This window comes from Solea solea, chromosome 12 (genome assembly GCF_958295425.1).
Source record: "Solea solea chromosome 12, fSolSol10.1, whole genome shotgun sequence".
NCBI lineage: Eukaryota > Metazoa > Chordata > Actinopteri > Pleuronectiformes > Soleidae > Solea > Solea solea.
This window is the reverse complement of record NC_081145.1, coordinates 2,145,052-2,163,722: the sequence shown is the minus strand read 5'-3', so window position 1 is coordinate 2,163,722 and position 18,671 is coordinate 2,145,052. Positions and strand designations below refer to the sequence as shown.

General features: G+C 42.6%; 2 protein-coding genes across 2 annotated transcripts; one reads left to right on the top strand and one right to left on the bottom strand.

Annotated features, from left to right (window-relative positions):
• Positions 1 to 13: 13 nt before the first annotated feature.
• snx20 (sorting nexin 20) lies at positions 14 to 4,350 on the bottom strand. The gene is made up of 3 exons (XM_058645320.1): positions 4,222 to 4,350; positions 4,015 to 4,145; positions 14 to 1,108 (listed from the first exon to the last, which is right to left on the bottom strand). The coding sequence occupies exons 1-3, from the start codon at positions 4,286 to 4,288 to the stop codon at positions 440 to 442; spliced, it is 867 nt and encodes a 288-aa protein (XP_058501303.1). The 5' UTR covers positions 4,289 to 4,350; the 3' UTR covers positions 14 to 439.
• Positions 4,351 to 4,552: 202 nt separating this feature from the next.
• On the top strand, positions 4,553 to 13,098 carry cetp (cholesteryl ester transfer protein, plasma). The gene is made up of 17 exons (XM_058645315.1): positions 4,553 to 5,087; positions 5,247 to 5,361; positions 5,491 to 5,622; positions 7,253 to 7,323; positions 8,534 to 8,621; positions 8,846 to 8,915; positions 9,363 to 9,423; positions 10,055 to 10,146; positions 10,225 to 10,324; positions 10,625 to 10,704; positions 11,428 to 11,478; positions 11,563 to 11,718; positions 11,926 to 11,993; positions 12,107 to 12,149; positions 12,232 to 12,313; positions 12,595 to 12,680; positions 12,838 to 13,098. Exons 1-17 carry the CDS (start codon positions 4,949 to 4,951, stop codon positions 12,913 to 12,915), a joined length of 1,512 nt encoding a protein of 503 aa, XP_058501298.1. The 5' UTR covers positions 4,553 to 4,948; the 3' UTR covers positions 12,916 to 13,098.
• Positions 13,099 to 18,671: the final 5,573 nt, after the last annotated feature.

Here is an 18,671-nt window from a genome sequence, read left to right as displayed (position 1 = left end):
AACGATGTCAAAGTAAAAGTAAAACCTTTGACTTTTTATTTCTGAACATTTCACAGATTCTATGAAACAATGAGCGCAGTGAGCGCCACCTGCTGCTGAGAAGCAGCCTGACACACAAGTCAGTGAAAACAACACGTTTCCGCAGTTTCATCAGGAAAACCTGTGGAGACATTTCAGACTTCTTTGTTGTTGTGTTGAAACACACACACACACACACAGACACACAAGCACGCACACACACAGACAAACAAGCACGCACACACAAACTTGTTTTTATATCTTAGCCTATCCATAACCTAACTCACAAAGATGCACATACAAGAACACACACACACACGCCAATGGTTGAAAGTTGAACCAGGACCAGAGTCTCACTGACCCAGCCCTGATCCACATTGTTTAAACTGGTTGGTGGTGTCTCCTGCCCCCGTGTGGCCGCTCAGAGAAACTGCTGAACCACCAGCTCCTTCAGGGAGTGAGACACCTGTCCTCTCTCTGTGTCCTTCAACCTCATCAGCTCCTCCTGCACCTGAGCCACCGGGCGGCCCAGCTCATAGCCCACGTCCACCAGCAGGTCTAAGAGCGCCACCCTGTGGCGGTCCAGTCCGTAGCGTCTGACCACAGGCAGCGCCCTCTGTGCCGCAGCAAACGCCTGCTCCGCACGCTCCAGGTCACGGTAACAGACGGCGAGGGCGGAGAGGGTGGGTACGACGAGGGCGGGGCTTTGCCATGGCAACAGCTTCTCCTCCATCTCTAAAACCAGCTGCAGTTGTTCCAGCGCCGCCTCGAACTGTCCGCCGCGCAGCAGAGCGTGCGCCAGCTGCTGCTCGCGCTCCGTGAAGAACGTGGCGAAGTGAGAAGAGCGGCGAACGCAGCGAACGTCGTACACGCGGGCTAAATAATCCTGGAGCGCCGCGCGTCGCTCTGCGATGACCTCGGGACAGAAGTTCCCGGTGAAGAGTTTGCGAGGCAGAAGCACCTCCTCCAGCTCGTCGCTGAACTCCTGCAGCAGTTTGTGGTGGAAGCGGAGGAAGTCGCTGTAACGGCGCTCGACAGAACTGCGGCGAGAATCGAAGCTGCCAGAGCGTAACACCACGACCTCGTACACCTGCAGAGAAAACAGCGGGTCCGCACTTTAGTCACATGATCTACAGCAGTTCCCAGCCCTGGTGCTCAGGGAACTCTGTCCTGCTCCAACACACCTGGTTCAGGTGGTCAGCTCAACACCAAGCTATGCAGAAGCCTGGTAACAAGCTTTTAACCTGAATCAGGTGTTGGAGTAGGACAGAGTTCCCTGAGGACCAGGGCTGGGAAACACCGGTCTACAGGGTGCCCTCAGGTTCTAGATGTTGTGTAGGTCCCTGAAGAAGATCTACTGTGAGTTTATTGCACACCTGACTCCACCTCCAGAGGGGGCGCTGTAGCTCTCTATGATGAATGTTTGTGTTGTCAGGGTCAAAGACCGATGAGGGCAAGTCTGAGTCCAGTCTGACTAAGTGTTTACATGCAGGAGTAATCAGACTATGAATCACATGATCCAGGTATGTTAGTCTGCTTAAGACCAGTTTGATTTTAGTCTGCTTAAGACCAGTTTGATTTTAGTCTGCTTAAGACCAGTTTGATTTCAGTCTGCTTAAGACCAGTTTGATTTTAGTCTGCCTAAGACCAGTTTGATTTTAATCTGCTTAAGACCAGTTTGATTTTAGTCTGCCTAAAACCAGTTTGATTTTAATCCGCTTAAGACCAGTTTGATTTTAGTCTGCCTAAGACCAGTTTGATTTTAGTCTGCCTAAGACCAGTTTGATTTTAGTCTGCCTAAGACCAGTTTGATTTTAGTCTGCCTAAAACCAGTTTGATTTTAGTCTGCCTAAGACCAGTTTGATTTTAGTCTGCCTAAAACCAGTTTGATTTTAGTCTGCTTAAGACCAGTTTGATTTTAGTCTGCCTAAGACCAGTTTGATTTTAATCCGCTTAAGACCAGTTTGATTTTAGTCTGCTTAAGACCAGTTTGATTTTAGTCTGCCTAAGACCAGTTTGATTTTAATCCGCTTAAGACCAGTTTGATTTTAGTCTGCCTAAGAACAGATTGATTTTAGTCTGCCTAAAACCAGTTTGATTTTAGTCTGCTTAAGACCAGTTTGATTTTAGTCTGCCTAAGACCAGTTTGATTTTAGTCTGCCTAAAACCAGTTTGATTTTAGTCTGCTTAAGACCAGTTTGATTTTAGTCTGCTTAAGACCAGTTTGATTTTAGTCTGCCTAAAACCAGTTTGATTTTAGTCTGCTTAAGACCAGTTTGATTTTAGTCTGCCTAAGACCAGTTTGATTTTAATCCGCTTAAGACCAGTTTGATTTTAGTCTGCCTAAGACCAGTTTGATTTTAGTCTGCCTAAAACCAGTTTGATTTTAGTCTGCTTAAGACCAGTTTGATTTTAGTCTGCCTAAGACCAGTTTGATTTTAATCCGCTTAAGACCAGTTTGATTTTAGTCTGCCTAAGACCAGTTTGATTTTAGTCTGCCTAAAACCAGTTTGATTTTAGTCTGCTTAAGACCAGTTTGATTTTAGTCTGCCTAAGACCAGTTTGATTTTAATCCGCTTAAGACCAGTTTGATTTTAGTCTGCCTAAGACCAGTTTGATTTTAGTCTGCCTAAGACCAGTTTGATTTTAGTCTGCCTAAGACCAGTTTGATTTTAGTCTGCCTAAGACCAGTTTGATTTTAGTCTGCCTAAAACCAGTTTGATTTTAGTCTGCTTAAGACCAGTTTGATTTTAATCTGCCTAAGACCAGTTTGATTTTAGTCTGCCTAAAACCAGTTTGATTTTAGTCTGCTTAAGACCAGTTTGATTTTAGTCTGCCTAAGACCAGTTTGATTTTAGTCTGCCTAAAACCAGTTTGATTTTAGTCTGCTTAAGACCAGTTTGATTTTAGTCTGCCTAAGACCAGTTTGATTTTAATCCGCTTAAGACCAGTTTGATTTTAGTCTGCCTAAGACCAGTTTGATTTTAGTCTGCCTAAAACCAGTGATTTTTTTAGGCAGAACTGGTCTTTAGTCTGCCTAAGACCAGTTTGATTTTAGTCTGCTTAAGACCAGTTTGATTTTAGTCTGCCTAAGACCAGTTTGATTTTAGTCTGCCTAAAACCAGTTTGATTTTAGTCTGCTTAAGACCAGTTTGATTTTAGTCTGCCTAAGACCAGTTTGATTTTAATCCGCTTAAGACCAGTTTGATTTTAGTCTGCCTAAGACCAGTTTGATTTTAGTCTGCCTAAAACCAGTTTGATTTTAGTCTGCTTAAGACCAGTTTGATTTTAGTCTGCCTAAGACCAGTTTGATTTTAATCCGCTTAAGACCAGTTTGATTTTAGTCTGCCTAAGACCAGTTTGATTTTAGTCTGCCTAAAACCAGTTTGATTTTAGTCTGCTTAAGACCAGTTTGATTTTAGTCTGCCTAAGACCAGTTTGATTTTAATCCGCTTAAGACCAGTTTGATTTTCGTCTGCCTAAGACCAGTTTGATTTTAGTCTGCCTAAGACCAGTTTGATTTTAGTCTGCTTAAGACCAATTTGATTTTAGTCTGCTTAAGACCAGTTTGATTTTAGTCTGCTTGAGACCAGTTTGATTTTAGTCTGCCTAAGACCAGTTTGATTTTAGTCTACCTAAGACCAGATTGATTTTAGTCTGCCTAAGACCAGTTTGATTTTAGTCTGCTTGAGACCAGTTTGATTTTAGTCTGCTTGAGACCAGTTTGATTTTAGTCTGCCTAAGAGACTAAAAGTGTGGTATGTTGGTTTTTTCTCGTCTTCTAGAGGTTCTATGAAAGGTTCTGGAGGTTGTTGTTCAGAAGGTGAGTAATAGGTCACTTTAAAGGTTCTACTGATTGGTTCAGTCGTTGATAAAGTTCTTGTGGGTATTGCAGAGGTTCTGTGGGCGAGTCGTGGGACAGTGTGGATGTTCTTCAGGAGTCTGCGGTGGTCAGTGAGGAGGTTCTGCAGATCCTGTCCAAACAAAGACTCTCACCACGTGTTTCGACAGAGTTTGTTCGATGATACGAGATGTTGGGATTTCAAAGAGCAGCCTGAGGGGGCGCTGTTGCCGCTTCACAGCCCGTAGATTCTCCTGCAGCTGCTTTGTGGTCAGACTGGAACAACCTGCACACACACACACACACACACACATGATGTAACACATACTTAATTAAAACAACATGTGAGTTAAAGACAGAACCTGGAGTCAGAGAGTCCACATGAGTCCCGCCCCATTCTGGTCCTGGTCCTGGTCCTGGTTCTGCCATGGCATCCAGGAGAGTGATCCACAACAGGAGAATGACGTGTGTCGCCACCTGCTGATCAGTGAACGTCTCACCTGCTGATCCCTGAGGTCCAGAGGACGACTGTCCTCAAACACGCTTGTTATGAGACGAGCACAGGAAACAGGAAGTGGGGGAGAGAGGGAAGTGAAAGTTAACAGTTCAGAGCAGTCACACACACACACACTGTCAGGTGGGCGGAGTTAATCTCAACCACTCATCGGAAAGATTTGAGGAGGTCACATGACAGGAAGTGAAGAGTCTGTTCTCAGGTTAAACACACACACCCACACTCGTGTTATATTGTTTTTTTTGTCGTCCAGATTCAGTTTATTATTGTTATTATTCCTCAGATGTCACAATATTGACAGTCACATGTTATTGATCCATCATTGATCCTGAGCCGATCAATAACAAACATGTCAGCCTATTACAAAACAAGTTTAATCTGGTTAATTCCTTCAAACAGAGGAGGAACCTTTGTTCTTGTCCTTTTATTTTTCACATCCTGGAAAACGTTGAACTTTGACCTGTTTACTTTAAAGGGGCCAGATATGAGTGGTCTCTGATTGGACAACGACAGACTGTTGTCCTTCAGGACATCAGTGGACACAGGACTCACACACTGACTCTTCCACGTGGACGATGGCTCCCGGTGTCTGCGTCTTCTTGTGCGTGGTGGTGTGTGTGTTGGGGGCGTCCCATGGCTGCCTGCAGGACCCTGCCTCGGCCTACTCACTCACCGGAGCCGTGTGCCGCCTCACGTACCCGGCTGCTGTCGTCTGTGAGTTCACTGAATGACTTTGTTTGATTTAAATTCATGTTTGTTCCAACACGCTCAGGGTTGAATTAGTGTTCATGTGTGAACTGGAGCCAGTCTGCTGCTGGAGTGCAAAGATTTATGGGATACAATCAGCTGTTCATTGTGTTTTTATTTTTGAAGTGAATGAAAAAACTACGAAGGTGATCGAGGCCGCATTCCAACATGCTCGCTACCCGAGTGTAAAAGGAGAGAAATCCTTGCTGTTGGTGGGTAAAGTTATGTACGGTCTGCACAAGTGAGTGGAAACAAACATGAGGAGCCTCACACACACACATACAGAGTGTCACACACAAACACAAACATACAGTGTCTCATACACACGTACACAAGCAGGAAATGATGTCATGCTTTTGTACCTGCCCAGTTTAGAGATTCACAACCTGACGATTGGTCGAAGTGCGTTCGAGCTGCGTGCAGGTGAAGGCATCGCCATGGAGATCAGCAACGTGTCGGCAGTCTTCAGAGGAACCATCGAGTACGGATACGGCAGCTGGCTGTGAGTCAGAGAGCATGTGACCTTTGACATCACACGTCACATGACTCATTGGTCTACCCGCTAAATACTGAAAATATGTGTGTCTGTGTAGTTTTAACATAGCTTTAGTCACAGGAAAGAAATAATCATAGCATTAGTCACAGGAAAGAAATAAGCATAGCATTAGTCACAGGAAAGTAGTTAGCATAGCATTAGTCACAGGAAAGAAATAAGCATAGCATTAGTCACAGGAAAGTAGTTAGCATAGCATTAGTCACTGGAAAGAAATAAGCATAGCATTAGTCACAGGAAAGCAGTTAGCATAGCATTAGTCACAGGAAAGAAATAAGTCTAGCATTAGTCACAGGAAAGTATTTAGCATAGCATTAGTCACAGGAAAGTAGTTAGCATAGCATTAGTCACAGGAAAGAAATAAGCATAGCATTAGTCACAGGAAAGAAATATGCATAGCATTAGTCACAGGAAAGGAGTTAGCATAGCATTAGTCACAGGAGAGTAGTTAACAGCATTAGTCACAGGAAAGGAGTTAGCATAGCATTATTAACAGGAAATAAATAAGCATAGCATTAGTCACAGGAAAGTTGTTAACATAGCATTAGTCACAGGATAGTAGTTAACATAGCATTAGTCACAGGAAAGTAGTTAACAGCATTAGTCACAGGAAAGAAATATGCATAGCATTAGTCACAGGAAAGTAGTTAGCATAGCATTAGTCACAGGAGAGTATTTAACAGCATTAGTCACAGGAAAGTAGTTAGCATAGTATTAGTCGAAGGACAGCAGTTAACATAGCATTAGTCACAGGAAAGTAGTTAACATAGCATTAGTCACAGGAAAGAAATATGCATAGCATTAGTCACAGGAAAGTAGTTAGCATAGCATTGTCACAGGAGAGTAGTTAACAGCATTAATCACAGGAAAGCAGTTAGCATAGCATTAGTCAAAGGATAGCAGTTAACATAGCATTAGTCACAGGAAAGTAGTTAACATAGCATTAGTCACAGGAAAGAAATAAGAATAGCATTAGTCACAGGAAAGAAATAAGCATAGCATTATTCACAGGAAAGTAGTTGGCATAGCATTAATCACAGGATAGTAGTTAACATAGCATTAGTCACAGGAAAGCAGTTAGCATACTATAAGTTACAGGAATGTAGTTAGCGTAGCATTCGTCACAGGAAAGTAGTTAGCTTAGGAAAGTAGTTAGCTTAGCATTAGTAACAGATAAGTATTTAGCATGGCATAAATCCCAGGAAAGGGAAGGGAAAGGGAAAGCATCTTTATTGTCATTATACAACTGGTATTGCACAACGAAATGTCAAGGTCAGATGGAGGGTTGATCAGAGCCGCTACAACTGAGGGCGCCGCCTCAAAGGACCAACCTGACCGAATGTAACGAACATTCTAACATGTTTTTTGATGGTGAGAGGAAACCTGCTGCTAAAGAAGTTAGCTTAGCATTAGTCACAGGAAAGTAGTTAGCATAGCATTAGTCACAGGAAAGTAGTTAGCATAGCATTAGTCCCAGGAGAATAGTTAGCTTAGCATTAGTCACAGGAAAGTAGTTAGCATAGCATTAGTGGCAGTTTAGCTTACCCATGATAAAGTGATATTTTTGTTTTTGTTTCAGTGTCGTTTTATCGCAAACTCTGGACTTTGACATCGAGTCTCAGATTGATCTGGGAATCAAACCCAAACTCTGTGAGTGTCTTTCTGAGCTGATGATGAGTGTGTGGGAGACACGAGCTGATAATGGATGTGTGTGTGTGTGTGTGTGAGAGACATGAGCTGATGATGGACATGTGTGTGAGAGACATGAGCTGATGATGGAAATGTGATAGAGTAAGTAGTTAGCTTAATATTAGCCACAGGGACCAATAAGTTAAAGGGGACATATTATGCAAAATCAACTTTTTAACCATTTCAATACTTATATTTGGGACTCTGGAGGCCCTACCAGTCGCCAAAGTGTGGAAAAAGAATACTCAGTCATGTCTTCGTGGTCCCCCTTAGTGTAAATATAGGCGATAAAAACACGCCATGTTGAATTCCCTGTATTTATGACGGCAGCATGCGCATTTCACCTCGAATGTTACCACCCACCAGTAAGTTTACCTCGAGAGCTCCACCTTAGCTCCACCTTAGCTCCACCTTAGCTCCACCTTGTCCCTGCGAGAGTGCAGGCGAGGGAGGAAGAGCGGTATTATGTCAACGTGGAGGGACAAGTGTGCTGTTGGTGGCTGCACAGTGGAGCACAGTGTTTTACACAAACTTCCAGCCTCAGAGGATTTTATATATGAAGCTAATGTGCCGGATAAAGTCAGCAAACGTGTGTTCGTGTGTTCGCACCACTTCACATCAGACTGCGGCCAGCGGTCGCCGTATTTAGTCAGCGACCGTATTCCACCGACGTACAAACACACACATTGTTAAGAAAAGGTCAAATAGAGGTCATAACTGACCATTCTGACACGTCCTAATTAAACATATTTCTTCAGTACGTCCTCCATGACCGGAGCACAGACTCAGTCTGATACAGTCACATACAGTGATCAGCGGTGCTGTCCCTAAGTGTTTTTAACTGATTTACAGTTGGTCAGTGTTGGCTCGATCCTTGTGTCGGACGTCTCTTCCTGTGACGACACTCTCGCTGCCATGTTGATATTGTCAGAGAACTAGTGGAGGGAGGGGGAGAGGAATGGAGCGGAGGGAACAGGAGCTGAGCCAGTGAGCGCAGTAAAAAGGACAAATCAGAAAGTCCCTGGAAGAAGTGGGCGTGTGTTTGCCGGCCATGTGACATTGATTGTGGGGCCGCATGTGGTCTACAAGCCGCATGTTTGAGGTCTCCTGTGTAGAATAAGTGTGTGGGTGTGTAAGTGTTCCTGTCCTCTGTCCTCCTGTCCTCTGTCAGACTGTGCTAACGATAAAGTGGCGGCCGACACGTCCGACTGTTACCTGAACTTTCATAAGCTCCGCCTCCATCTGCAGGGAGACAAAGAGTAAGTATGAGCGTAGAAGACACTGTGTGAGTGTGAGACAGATGTGTGTGTTTGAGACATGCATGTATGTGAGACATGTGTGTGGGACAGATGTGTTCGGTGTGAGACATGCATGTATGTGAGACAGATGTGCGTGAGACAGATGTGTGTATGTGAGACATCCATGTATATGAGACGTGTGCGACAGGTGTGTGTGTTCACGTGTGTTTCCTGTTGTTGTTCAGGCCAAACTGGCTGAAGAAACTCTTCACTGACTTCATCACCTTCACTGTCAAACTGCTCATTAAGAGCCAGGTGAGGACAATAAAGCAGCTGCTGATGTGTGTAAACATTATGTTTGTAAACATTATCTTTTTAAAACATTTTTTAAACATTATGTTTGTAAACATTGTGTTTCTAAAACATTTGTAAACATGTTTCTAAACATTGTGTTCCTAAAACATTTGTAAACATGTTTGTAAACATTGTACATTTGTAAACATATTTGTAAACATTGTGTTTATAATCATTATGTTTGTAAACATTGTGTTTATAATCATTATGTTTGAAAACATTGTGTTTATAAACATTTTTTGAACATTATGTTTGCAAAACATTTTTAGACATTATGTTTGTAAACATATTTGTAAACATTGTGTTTATATACATTATGTTTGTAAACATACTTGTAAACAGTGTGTTTATAATCATTATGTTTGTAAACAATCAGGTCAATGCTTTTCATGAGTCTGTCCTCTGCAGGTTTGTAAGGAGATCAACAAGGTGTCGAACGTTCTGGCTGATTTCATCCAGGACACTGCAGGTGAGTGTGACAGTGCACCTGTGTTCCAGGACCAAGTGTGAGTTTTTACCTGTCAAGTGAGGACCATGAGGACACATTGACACAGGTTTAGAATTAGAGCCAGACATTGGATTGTGGAGGTTGAAGTGAAAGTGATTTAAAACTGTTGTGAGCGCCCCCTGCTGCTGAGACACAGAGACTCACTCTTAGAAAAAACATGGCTGCCTGCAGAGATTATATCCACTAAACAAAAGACTTGCGTCACAAAATCTACGTACGTTTACGTCTTTATCTCTCACTGTTAGATAGACTTTTGTAAAGCACTCCAAACCTCAGAAAATCAGTGGTTTTAGCTGCTGCCTCGTGTGGTCACTTTGTGTCACTGAGGTCAATCTGAACGCTGGATTTCAAACACTGAAGTGACCAAATAAGACATTTGATCTTAGTGATGGAGGCAGCAGTGGATCAACAACTCCTGTGTGTGTGTGACGTTAAAATCACTGATTTTCTCTCTGGACTTTGGTGTGGGAGAGTGAGTGGTTTACAAACATCTGTCTCACAGTGAGATAAAGACGTGATCATGTGACTCAGACTCAGAGACTTAAAGTGCGTCCTCACAAAAACAAGTGTAGAAACGTGTGTGTGTTTACAGGGCAGTTCCTCAGTGATGGAGACATCAGTGTCGATGTTGGTGTCACTGCTGCTCCTGTCATCACTGCCAACTACATAGAGTCTTATCACAAGGTAAATATGCAGCTCTGTGTGTGTGTGTGTGTTTTCATTTTTCATTGCTCATTGTTGTTGTTTTTTTATATCTTTCAGGGAGTGACTAATTACCACAATAGCTCCGCCCTCATCATTGACTCTGTCTTCCACCCGAGTCAGCTGACTGAGAACAGGATGCTGTATTTCTGGTTGTCAGGTGTTTATATTTGTTTTCACGACAGATTTTCTGTCATCATGTGTGTTTTAACACTTTAGTGTTAATAACTGTCACTAACTTTGTATCAACTCTTCATTCACTGTCAAAGTTTAACATCAACGTGTGTATATATATACATATATATATATATATATATATATATATGTATATATATATATATATATATATATATAGATATATATATATATATCTATATATATATATATCTATATATATATATATATATACATGTTGTTTTTTGTTGTGTGGAAACTTTATTGACACTGTGTCTGAAAACAGATCAGGTCTTTAACCCCATGATCGCCGCTGCTCACAAAGATGGCCGCTTCCAGCTCAGCATCTCTGGGGCGGAGCTTACCGTGAGTAAAACCGCGTAATAAACGTAATGTTTCTACGTGTTTTCCTGTAGCGAACATGTGCTCTGAGTTTATACATGATATCATTTCTTATGACTCTTTTCCATCACACACTTCTGTTTCAGTCTTGTTGTTTCCCATGACATCATAGCTCCTCCTCAAAGTGGGCGGAGTCATAACAGCATGGTTTTCTCCACAACACAAACATAAACTAGTGACTTGTAAAGCAGTTGTTTTGGGTGAAAGTGAATCATTAGAATCATTAGTTCCGATGAGTTGACAGAATGGTTCGGTCCTTCAGTGACTGAAGTGAAATCCCAGTGAACGTGGTGACGATGGTGCCGTCTCTCAATCCTCCAGACACATTTTGAACTCTTTCTAATTTTGAGCTACAGTTGGACACTCTCTGACCAGTCAGTGGGATTAGGGGTTATGAGTAGATTTTAGGATTATAAATAGATTTTTCAGTCTTTTTATTTTTGATCTACAGTTGGACGTTGACCAATCAGAGACCGGCAGTCTGGTGATGTCACATGTTACTATGGGCTGAGTCAGATGTGTGATGCTGATTATTGTTGACTTTATTTATTAAAAATGATCCATAATCTCATCCATCAGCAGTGATTAACATTACTCACAACATTCACCCTTTTCTTGTTGTTATTGTGTTGGTGGGCGGGGCTTAGGAAGAGGTCATTGATGTTAAAATAAATCTCTTTTATTCAGGAACTTTTCAACAGGAGTCTCTGCAGCGTCACACCTGAGTTTATACAACAGGTACGACATTTATATAAAATATACACAACTTGTATATATGTGTGTTCTTACGTGTGTGTGTGTGTGTGTGTGTGTGTGTATCAGTGTCTGTGGGACTCGGATTCTCCAGAACTCAGACTGTGGACTTCATCTGTTCCTTTCCTCAACACGTCCACCTTGGGATCGACTGTGTGGGTGGAGACATCTGGTCAGCTGACCTGTGGGCGGAGTCAAAGCGTTCCAACACTCTTCTTTCAAACGGTATTTTTTGCCACTTTGTAACTTCTGATAACTATGATGTTTTTATGAAGCTAAAATGTTTAAAAGATCAGAACATGTTTGAAAAATGATGAAACTTAAAAATATAAAAGTGTCGAATAAATTAAATTAAAATAATTGTAATAACTAAAGCTTAATGAATGAACTGTGTGTGTGTTGGTCTGTGTGCGCGCGTGTGTGTGTGTGTAGAGGGTGGTCGTGGACGTCACAGCGTCTTATTCAGAGAAGCAACTCTTCCTCCAGAGAAACTCTTCACAGTAAGAAACTTCATGTTTTTAACACCACTTTGTTTCACTGTGGTTGTTTTAATATGCTTTATAAATAAAGTTATTTGTTGCGTTGATTGTGCGTCTTGTTTTTTTCTCTCCAGGATTTTTGTGATTCGTGCTGATTTGACGTCACAAAACCAAACCGTACGAAAACCTCTGATGTTTTTTATGAACTCTGTGGAAATATGATGAAAACACACAAACATGAACGTGTGTGTGTTTGCAGCTGGTCCATGAAGATGAAAATGAAGATGAAGAGTTTGTCAGAGAAGCTGTGGAGAAGATCGGGGTTCCTAAGGTTTTATCAGGTGAGTTCAATCTGACAAAGAAAATAAATGAAATGTGAACGAGTTTTAAAGTCAAACAGTTTAACATCAGTGAACGATAACAACCGGAATTATCCCTTTAACTGTCTGACCTTTATTTCTGCTCATGCACCTGATCCCACTCCACTCCAGCAGGTGGCAGTGGTGGTGCATCTGTGTGTACTTCTACTTCGGTGGACAGTTTATGACACTTTGTGTGTGTGTGTCTGTCTGTGTGTGTGTGTGTGTGTGTGTGTGTGTGTGTGTGCGTGTGTTGTTTCCAGTTCTTCAGACAGAGATAACACGACTTCTGGACAAACAGGGAACAAAATTATTTGACATCATTCACCCTGAAGTGATTCCTCGAGACGTGAGTTTTCTTCTTGTCTTTGTTATTGGATTTGTTGTTGTTTTTGTTGTTGTCTTTGTTGATGTACAATTTTCACAGTCCTTTGTTGTCTTTGTTGTTGACGTCTTTGTTGCTCTGAATGGTTTCCATGGTTACACTGTGTCTATCTGTGCTGCAGGGCTTCATGGTGATTCAGATGGACTTTGGTTTCCCTCATCACCTCCTGGTTGACTTCCTCAAGAAGACACTACAGTAACGCCGCAATGCATCATGGGACGACAGAACTGGACTAAACACGCCTCTATTTTATTTTGAAACTTAACTCATTGGCTGCCATTGACTGCTATAGACGTCAATTCGATCACTGCTCTGAAAATAGCTGGCAGCCAATGAGGATGTTAAAGAATGCAAATAAAATGAAATGTTGTTTATTTAGAAATTAGATTCAACTGAGTGCCTTAAATACGCTAACTAAATATAACTAGTAGTCAAGCTCTTACTTTTACTTTTTTGTTGAATTTACTTAATTTCTGTAACTTTTGTGTTTGGTACTAACACGTTTCCATAATAACCAAAACTGTATGTGTATATACATATGTATACATATATGTATATGTGTATATACATATATGTATACGTATGTGTATATATGTGTATACACATACAGTTTTGGTTATTATGGAAACGTATGTATATACACATGTATACACATATATACAGTACATATATAAGTATATATGTGTATATACACATATGTATATTCATATGTATACATATATATGTATATATTAACAGTTCAGATTATCAAACAAATTTAAATATTCAACAAAGACAACCCAAATTAACACAAAATGCAGTTTTTAAGTGAGGATTTTACTTATTATGGGGAAAAAACTATCCAAACCTACATGGCCCCATGTGAAAAAGTAATTGCCCCCCTTGTAAAATCATCAGGTCACTGTGGTTAGTCACATTTTTTGGAAAATTTTACTTGCCACACCCAGGCCTGATTACTACCAGACCTATTGTATCAAGAGACGACTTAAATAGAACCTGTCAGACAAAGTGAAGTTGGCCAAAAGATCCCAAAAAAAGAAGACATCAGGCCGCGATCTAAAGCAATTCAGGAACAAATGAGAAACAAAGTAATTGACATCTATCGGTCTGGAAAAGTTTACAAAGACCTTTCTAAAGCTTTGGGACTCCAGAGAACCATGGTGAGGGCCATTATTCACAAATGGAGAAAACATGGAACAGTGGGCAACCTTCCCATGAGTGGCCAGCCGACAAGAATTACCCCAATAGCGCAGCGACGACTCATCTAAGAGGTCACAAAAGAACCCAGAACAACATCTAAAGAACTGCAGGCCTCACTCAGTGTTCATGACTCCACCATAAGAAAGACGGGGCAAAAATGGCCTGCATGGCAGAGTTCCAAGACGAAACCACTATTGGGCAAAAAGAACATTAAGGTTTGTCTCAATTTTGCCAAAAACATCTTGATGATCCCCAAGACTTTTAGGAAAATACTCTGTGGACTGACGAGACAAAGGTTGAACTTTTTGGAAGGTGTGTCTCCCACTACATCTGGCGTAAAAGTAACACCACATTTCAGAAAAATAACATCATACCAACAGTCAAATATGGTGGTGGTAGTGTGATGGTGTGGGGTTGTTTTGCTGCTTCAGGACCTGGAAGACTTGCTGTGATAAATGGAACCATGAATTCTGCTGTCTACCAAAAAATCCTGAAGGAGAATGTGCAGCCATCTGTTCGTGACCTCAGGCTGAAGCGAACTTGGGGTCTGCAACGGGACAATGATCCGAAGCACACCAGCAAGTCCACCTCTGAATAGCTAATCTGCTGTGGCATGACCTTAAAAAGGCGGTTCATGCCCGAAAACCCTCTAATGTGGCTGAATTATAACGATTCTGCAAAGATGAGTGGGCCAAAATTCCTCCACAGCGTTGTAAAAAGACTCATTGCAAGTTATCGCAAACGCTTGATTGCAGATGTTGCTGCAAACGGCGGCCCAACCAGTTATTAGGTTTAAGGGGCAAACACTTTTTCACACAGGGCCATGGAGGTTTAGAGTTTTTGTCCCTCCCTTAATAATAAATACCTTCATTTAAAAAACGCTTTGTGAATCCTCGACTTGATAGGCATCCCACACGAAATTCTCCTCTGTCAAACCAGGCTCGAGCCCTTTTGTCGACTTGTGGGGAAATCAACCTGGTTGATACAGGGCGAACACTTCATCCATCTGATAGAGAATTCACCTTTTACTCCCCACCTCACAAGTGCCTGACGGATTGATTATATTTTCGTACCCCAGTCTTTGATGCAATTTGTGTCTTCCTGCTCAATAGGTAATATTGTGGTTAGTGATCATACAATTCTGCTCCTTGAATTGTCCATTGGCATAGAATCTGCGAAAAGCAAACACTGGAGATTTGACACGCGTCTCCTGAAAGATGACAAATTCATCTCTTATCTGAAAAGTGAATTTAAGATATTTTTGTCTATTAATTCACAATCTACTAACAACCCATCCTTACTGTGGGAAACTGCTAAAGCATACATCAGGGGTATAATTATAGCCTATTCAGCCTCGAAAAGGAAAAAACAATTAGAACAGCAACTAAAACTCGAAAAAGAACTGGCAGATATTAAAAGTATACTTTGCCTAACATCAGACCCCCTCTCCTTTTCTCAATGCAAAGGCTATATGAGTATGGGGATAAGCCCAGTAAGTATTTGTCTCGTTTGACCAAAATTAAAAGGGATTCCTTCAATTTTAGATGGGAGTGGTGCCCTTTGATAACAAAAACATTAATAACACTTTCAGGCAATTTTATGGCCTGCAGTCGGGCAAGGCACCAGGGCCTGATGGCCTGAGCAGTGAATTTTATCGAGAATTTCAAGATGTGCTTGTGGACCCCTTTTTGGAGATGTTGGAGCATTGTTTTGTCACTGGTAGCCTCCCTCATTCACTAAGAGAAGCTGATATCACCTTACTTTCAAAAAAAGGAAAGTCCCCTACAAAAATCCCATGACCGCAGTCATCACTAATGGCTGGGACCCAACATAAAATCTCTCTTTACACGGATGATGTTTTGCTTTATGTGCTGGAGCCTGAAACTTCTGTTTCATGCCTTGTTGAAATAATCACTCTGTTTGGATGTTTACAAAATAAATTTCTCAAAATCTTTGGCTATGCCAATGGGAAGCCTTAGAGATAGAACTAACACACTACCCTCATTCCCATTCAAGTGGTCCGGTACAGGTTTTGTCTACCTGGGCATTCACATCACACCTTTGTTTCATGACATGTTTAAGGTTAATTTTACCCCATTCTTAGACTCCATTAGGAAGGACCTGGACAGATGGACTCCACTCCCCTTGTCATTGCTTGGTAGAATTTCTATCATTAAAATGAACATTTTGCCAAGGTTATTATACCCCCTACAGATGATCCCCCTACTTTTATCGGGCAAGGTACTGAAGCTGCTTAATGGCTGTCTGAGTGACTTCATTTGGAATAAGACGAAGCCCAGGCTAAAATTAGCAAAACTACAACTCCCTACTTCAAAGGGTGGTCTAGATCTTCCCAACATCAGATGGTATCAGTTTGCATCCCATTTAAGATTTATAACGGAATGGGTCATGGAGGATCCTACTTCTGATTTGCTGAGTTTAGAAAAGTCACAGATCTCAGGCTCCCTGTTAGGCCTTTTGGCCTTCAAGGATTTAAAATCAGCTTTGTAAAAACAACCCTATAATCTCTAATACTTTAAAAGCATGTTTTTTTACACAAAAGCTTGAAGGAAGGTCTTGACTAACATCTCCATTCATTCCAATTCGGGCAATCCTAACTTCTTACCAGGCATGGTTGATGGTGGGTATAGCACTTGGACGTCTGGAGGGTGCGTGATTTATTTCAGGGTGCATCCATGCTATCATTTGCACAACTTCAAAAAAAGTATAATCTTCCCGAGCACGACTTTTTCAAGTACTTGCAGGTACGGGACTTTATTAACAGGGGAACTACTCTCAGTATTGATGCCACTACATCTGCAGTTGAACAATTACTTCTCCTTGGCCCAACTAAGAAATCCATTACTCGCTTTTACAATGTCCTATGTTATGGTCTGGGGTGTGCTTGTGTTGTGTTTGGTGTACTTGTCTTCTCCTTTTTTCTGTCTCTTGTGTTTACCTGCAGTGTTGGAGGGTGGTGGAGGAGGAGGAGCTAACCACTTCTCACAAGGGCAGTGAGGCACACCTGGTTTCAATTCTCACCTGATTCACCTCCCCATAAAACCGGCTCTGACTTCACTCCTGTGCCAGATAATTCCGTCAAATCGGTAGAGCCTGTGGAAATTCTCCAGTGGAACTGCTCATGTGAATTTTGTTGCGAACGAGTCGAGCATTAATCCTAACCTTGCCCTTTTTTCTATGTTTGTACTCCAGCTCTGCGCCTCGCTGCCCTTCGCTTTTTTGTGGACCTGCCTCCTGCCTCCTGCCACCAGCCGCCTGCAGCAGCGGACACCTTTTGTTCAATTGAGTATTGAGTATATTCACATTGAGTATTGAGATAAACTTTTTGTAAATAAACTGTCAACCATCTACAGCCTCTTGCGTTTGGGTCCTCCTCTGTTCTCCAGGCCGTAACAGAATTATCTGGCCACAGACAAAATGGACCCAGCAGAGACTGAACGCATGAGACGAGCACTTTCAAGTCAAGGCGCCCTGGTTGGACAACACGAGGCTGCATTCAGGCAAATTGTGGAACGCCTTGGGGAGCTAACCACCAGCGTAACACAGCTCGGTGGACGGATGGATTCTCTCACGAACCTGCTCACTTCACCAACCCCCCCAGCAGACCCTCCGCAACCGCCGACGCCAGCAGTGGGCTCCCCAGACATTTCACCGCTACAGCTACGTGAACCTTACATCCCCACCCCCGCCAGGTACTCAGGAGATTTAGGGACATGTGCTCAGTTTTTACACCAGTGCTCACTAGTGTTCAGCCAACAAGCAGTTACCTACTTCTCTCACCAATCTAAACCAAACTTTTGTAATGAGTCTGCTTACCGGACAAGCTGCGGCCTGGGCCGTAGCAGTCTCCAGCCAGCGCCCCGACTTATGTTCAGACTTTAGTCGTTTTTCTGAGGAAATGAAGAGGGTTTTTGATCATCCGGTTAGGGGGAGAGAGGCTGAAGGACAGTTACTTGAGTTAAGACAAGGGAATCAGCCAGTCGCCCAGTACGCAGTAACTTTCCGAATCTTAGCAGTTGAGAGCGGCTGAAACGACTCCGCCCTCCAAGCAATTTTTCTAAAAGGTTTATCAGGTGAGTTGAAAGACGAATTGGCTGTAAGAGATGCAACCGCTTCATTGAATGAGCTCATGGATTTGGCCATCTGCTTAGATAACAGAATGCGAGAGAGACGCAGGGAGAGAACAGACAGGCAAAGACTCCGCCCCTTTCCCACCTCACCTCGCAACAACATAGCAGCGGCTCCTCTGCTACACCCTCCCCGTTTAACCACATTCGAGGCTCTCTCAGCAACATCGATTCCAGCCCCTCGAGAGGAGCCCATGCAGCTGGGACGAGCTCGACTGGCTCCAGCGGAGAGACAGCGGCGCCTACGCAATCAGCTCTGCATCTATTGTGGCCAGGAGGGGCATTTCCTTGCCCAATGCCCTGAGGTGCCAAAAGGCGGGGCTCATCAGTGAAAAGGGGGCGCTGGTGAGCCGAACTTCCTCCTCTACAACCTCCTCCACACGGGTACAAGTAAAAGGTATGTTACACTGGACACAGCAGTCAATTCCAGTTCAGGTCCTAGTGGACTGTGGGGCAGATGACAACTTCGTTGACTCGAATCTTGTTAAGCACAATGGTCTCCCACTGATTGAACTTGAAACCCCTAAAGAGGTCCTGGCAGTTGACGGTAGTCTGCTGGGAGTCGTCACTCACAGAACTGAAACCTTAAAGTTGACTTTGTCAGGCA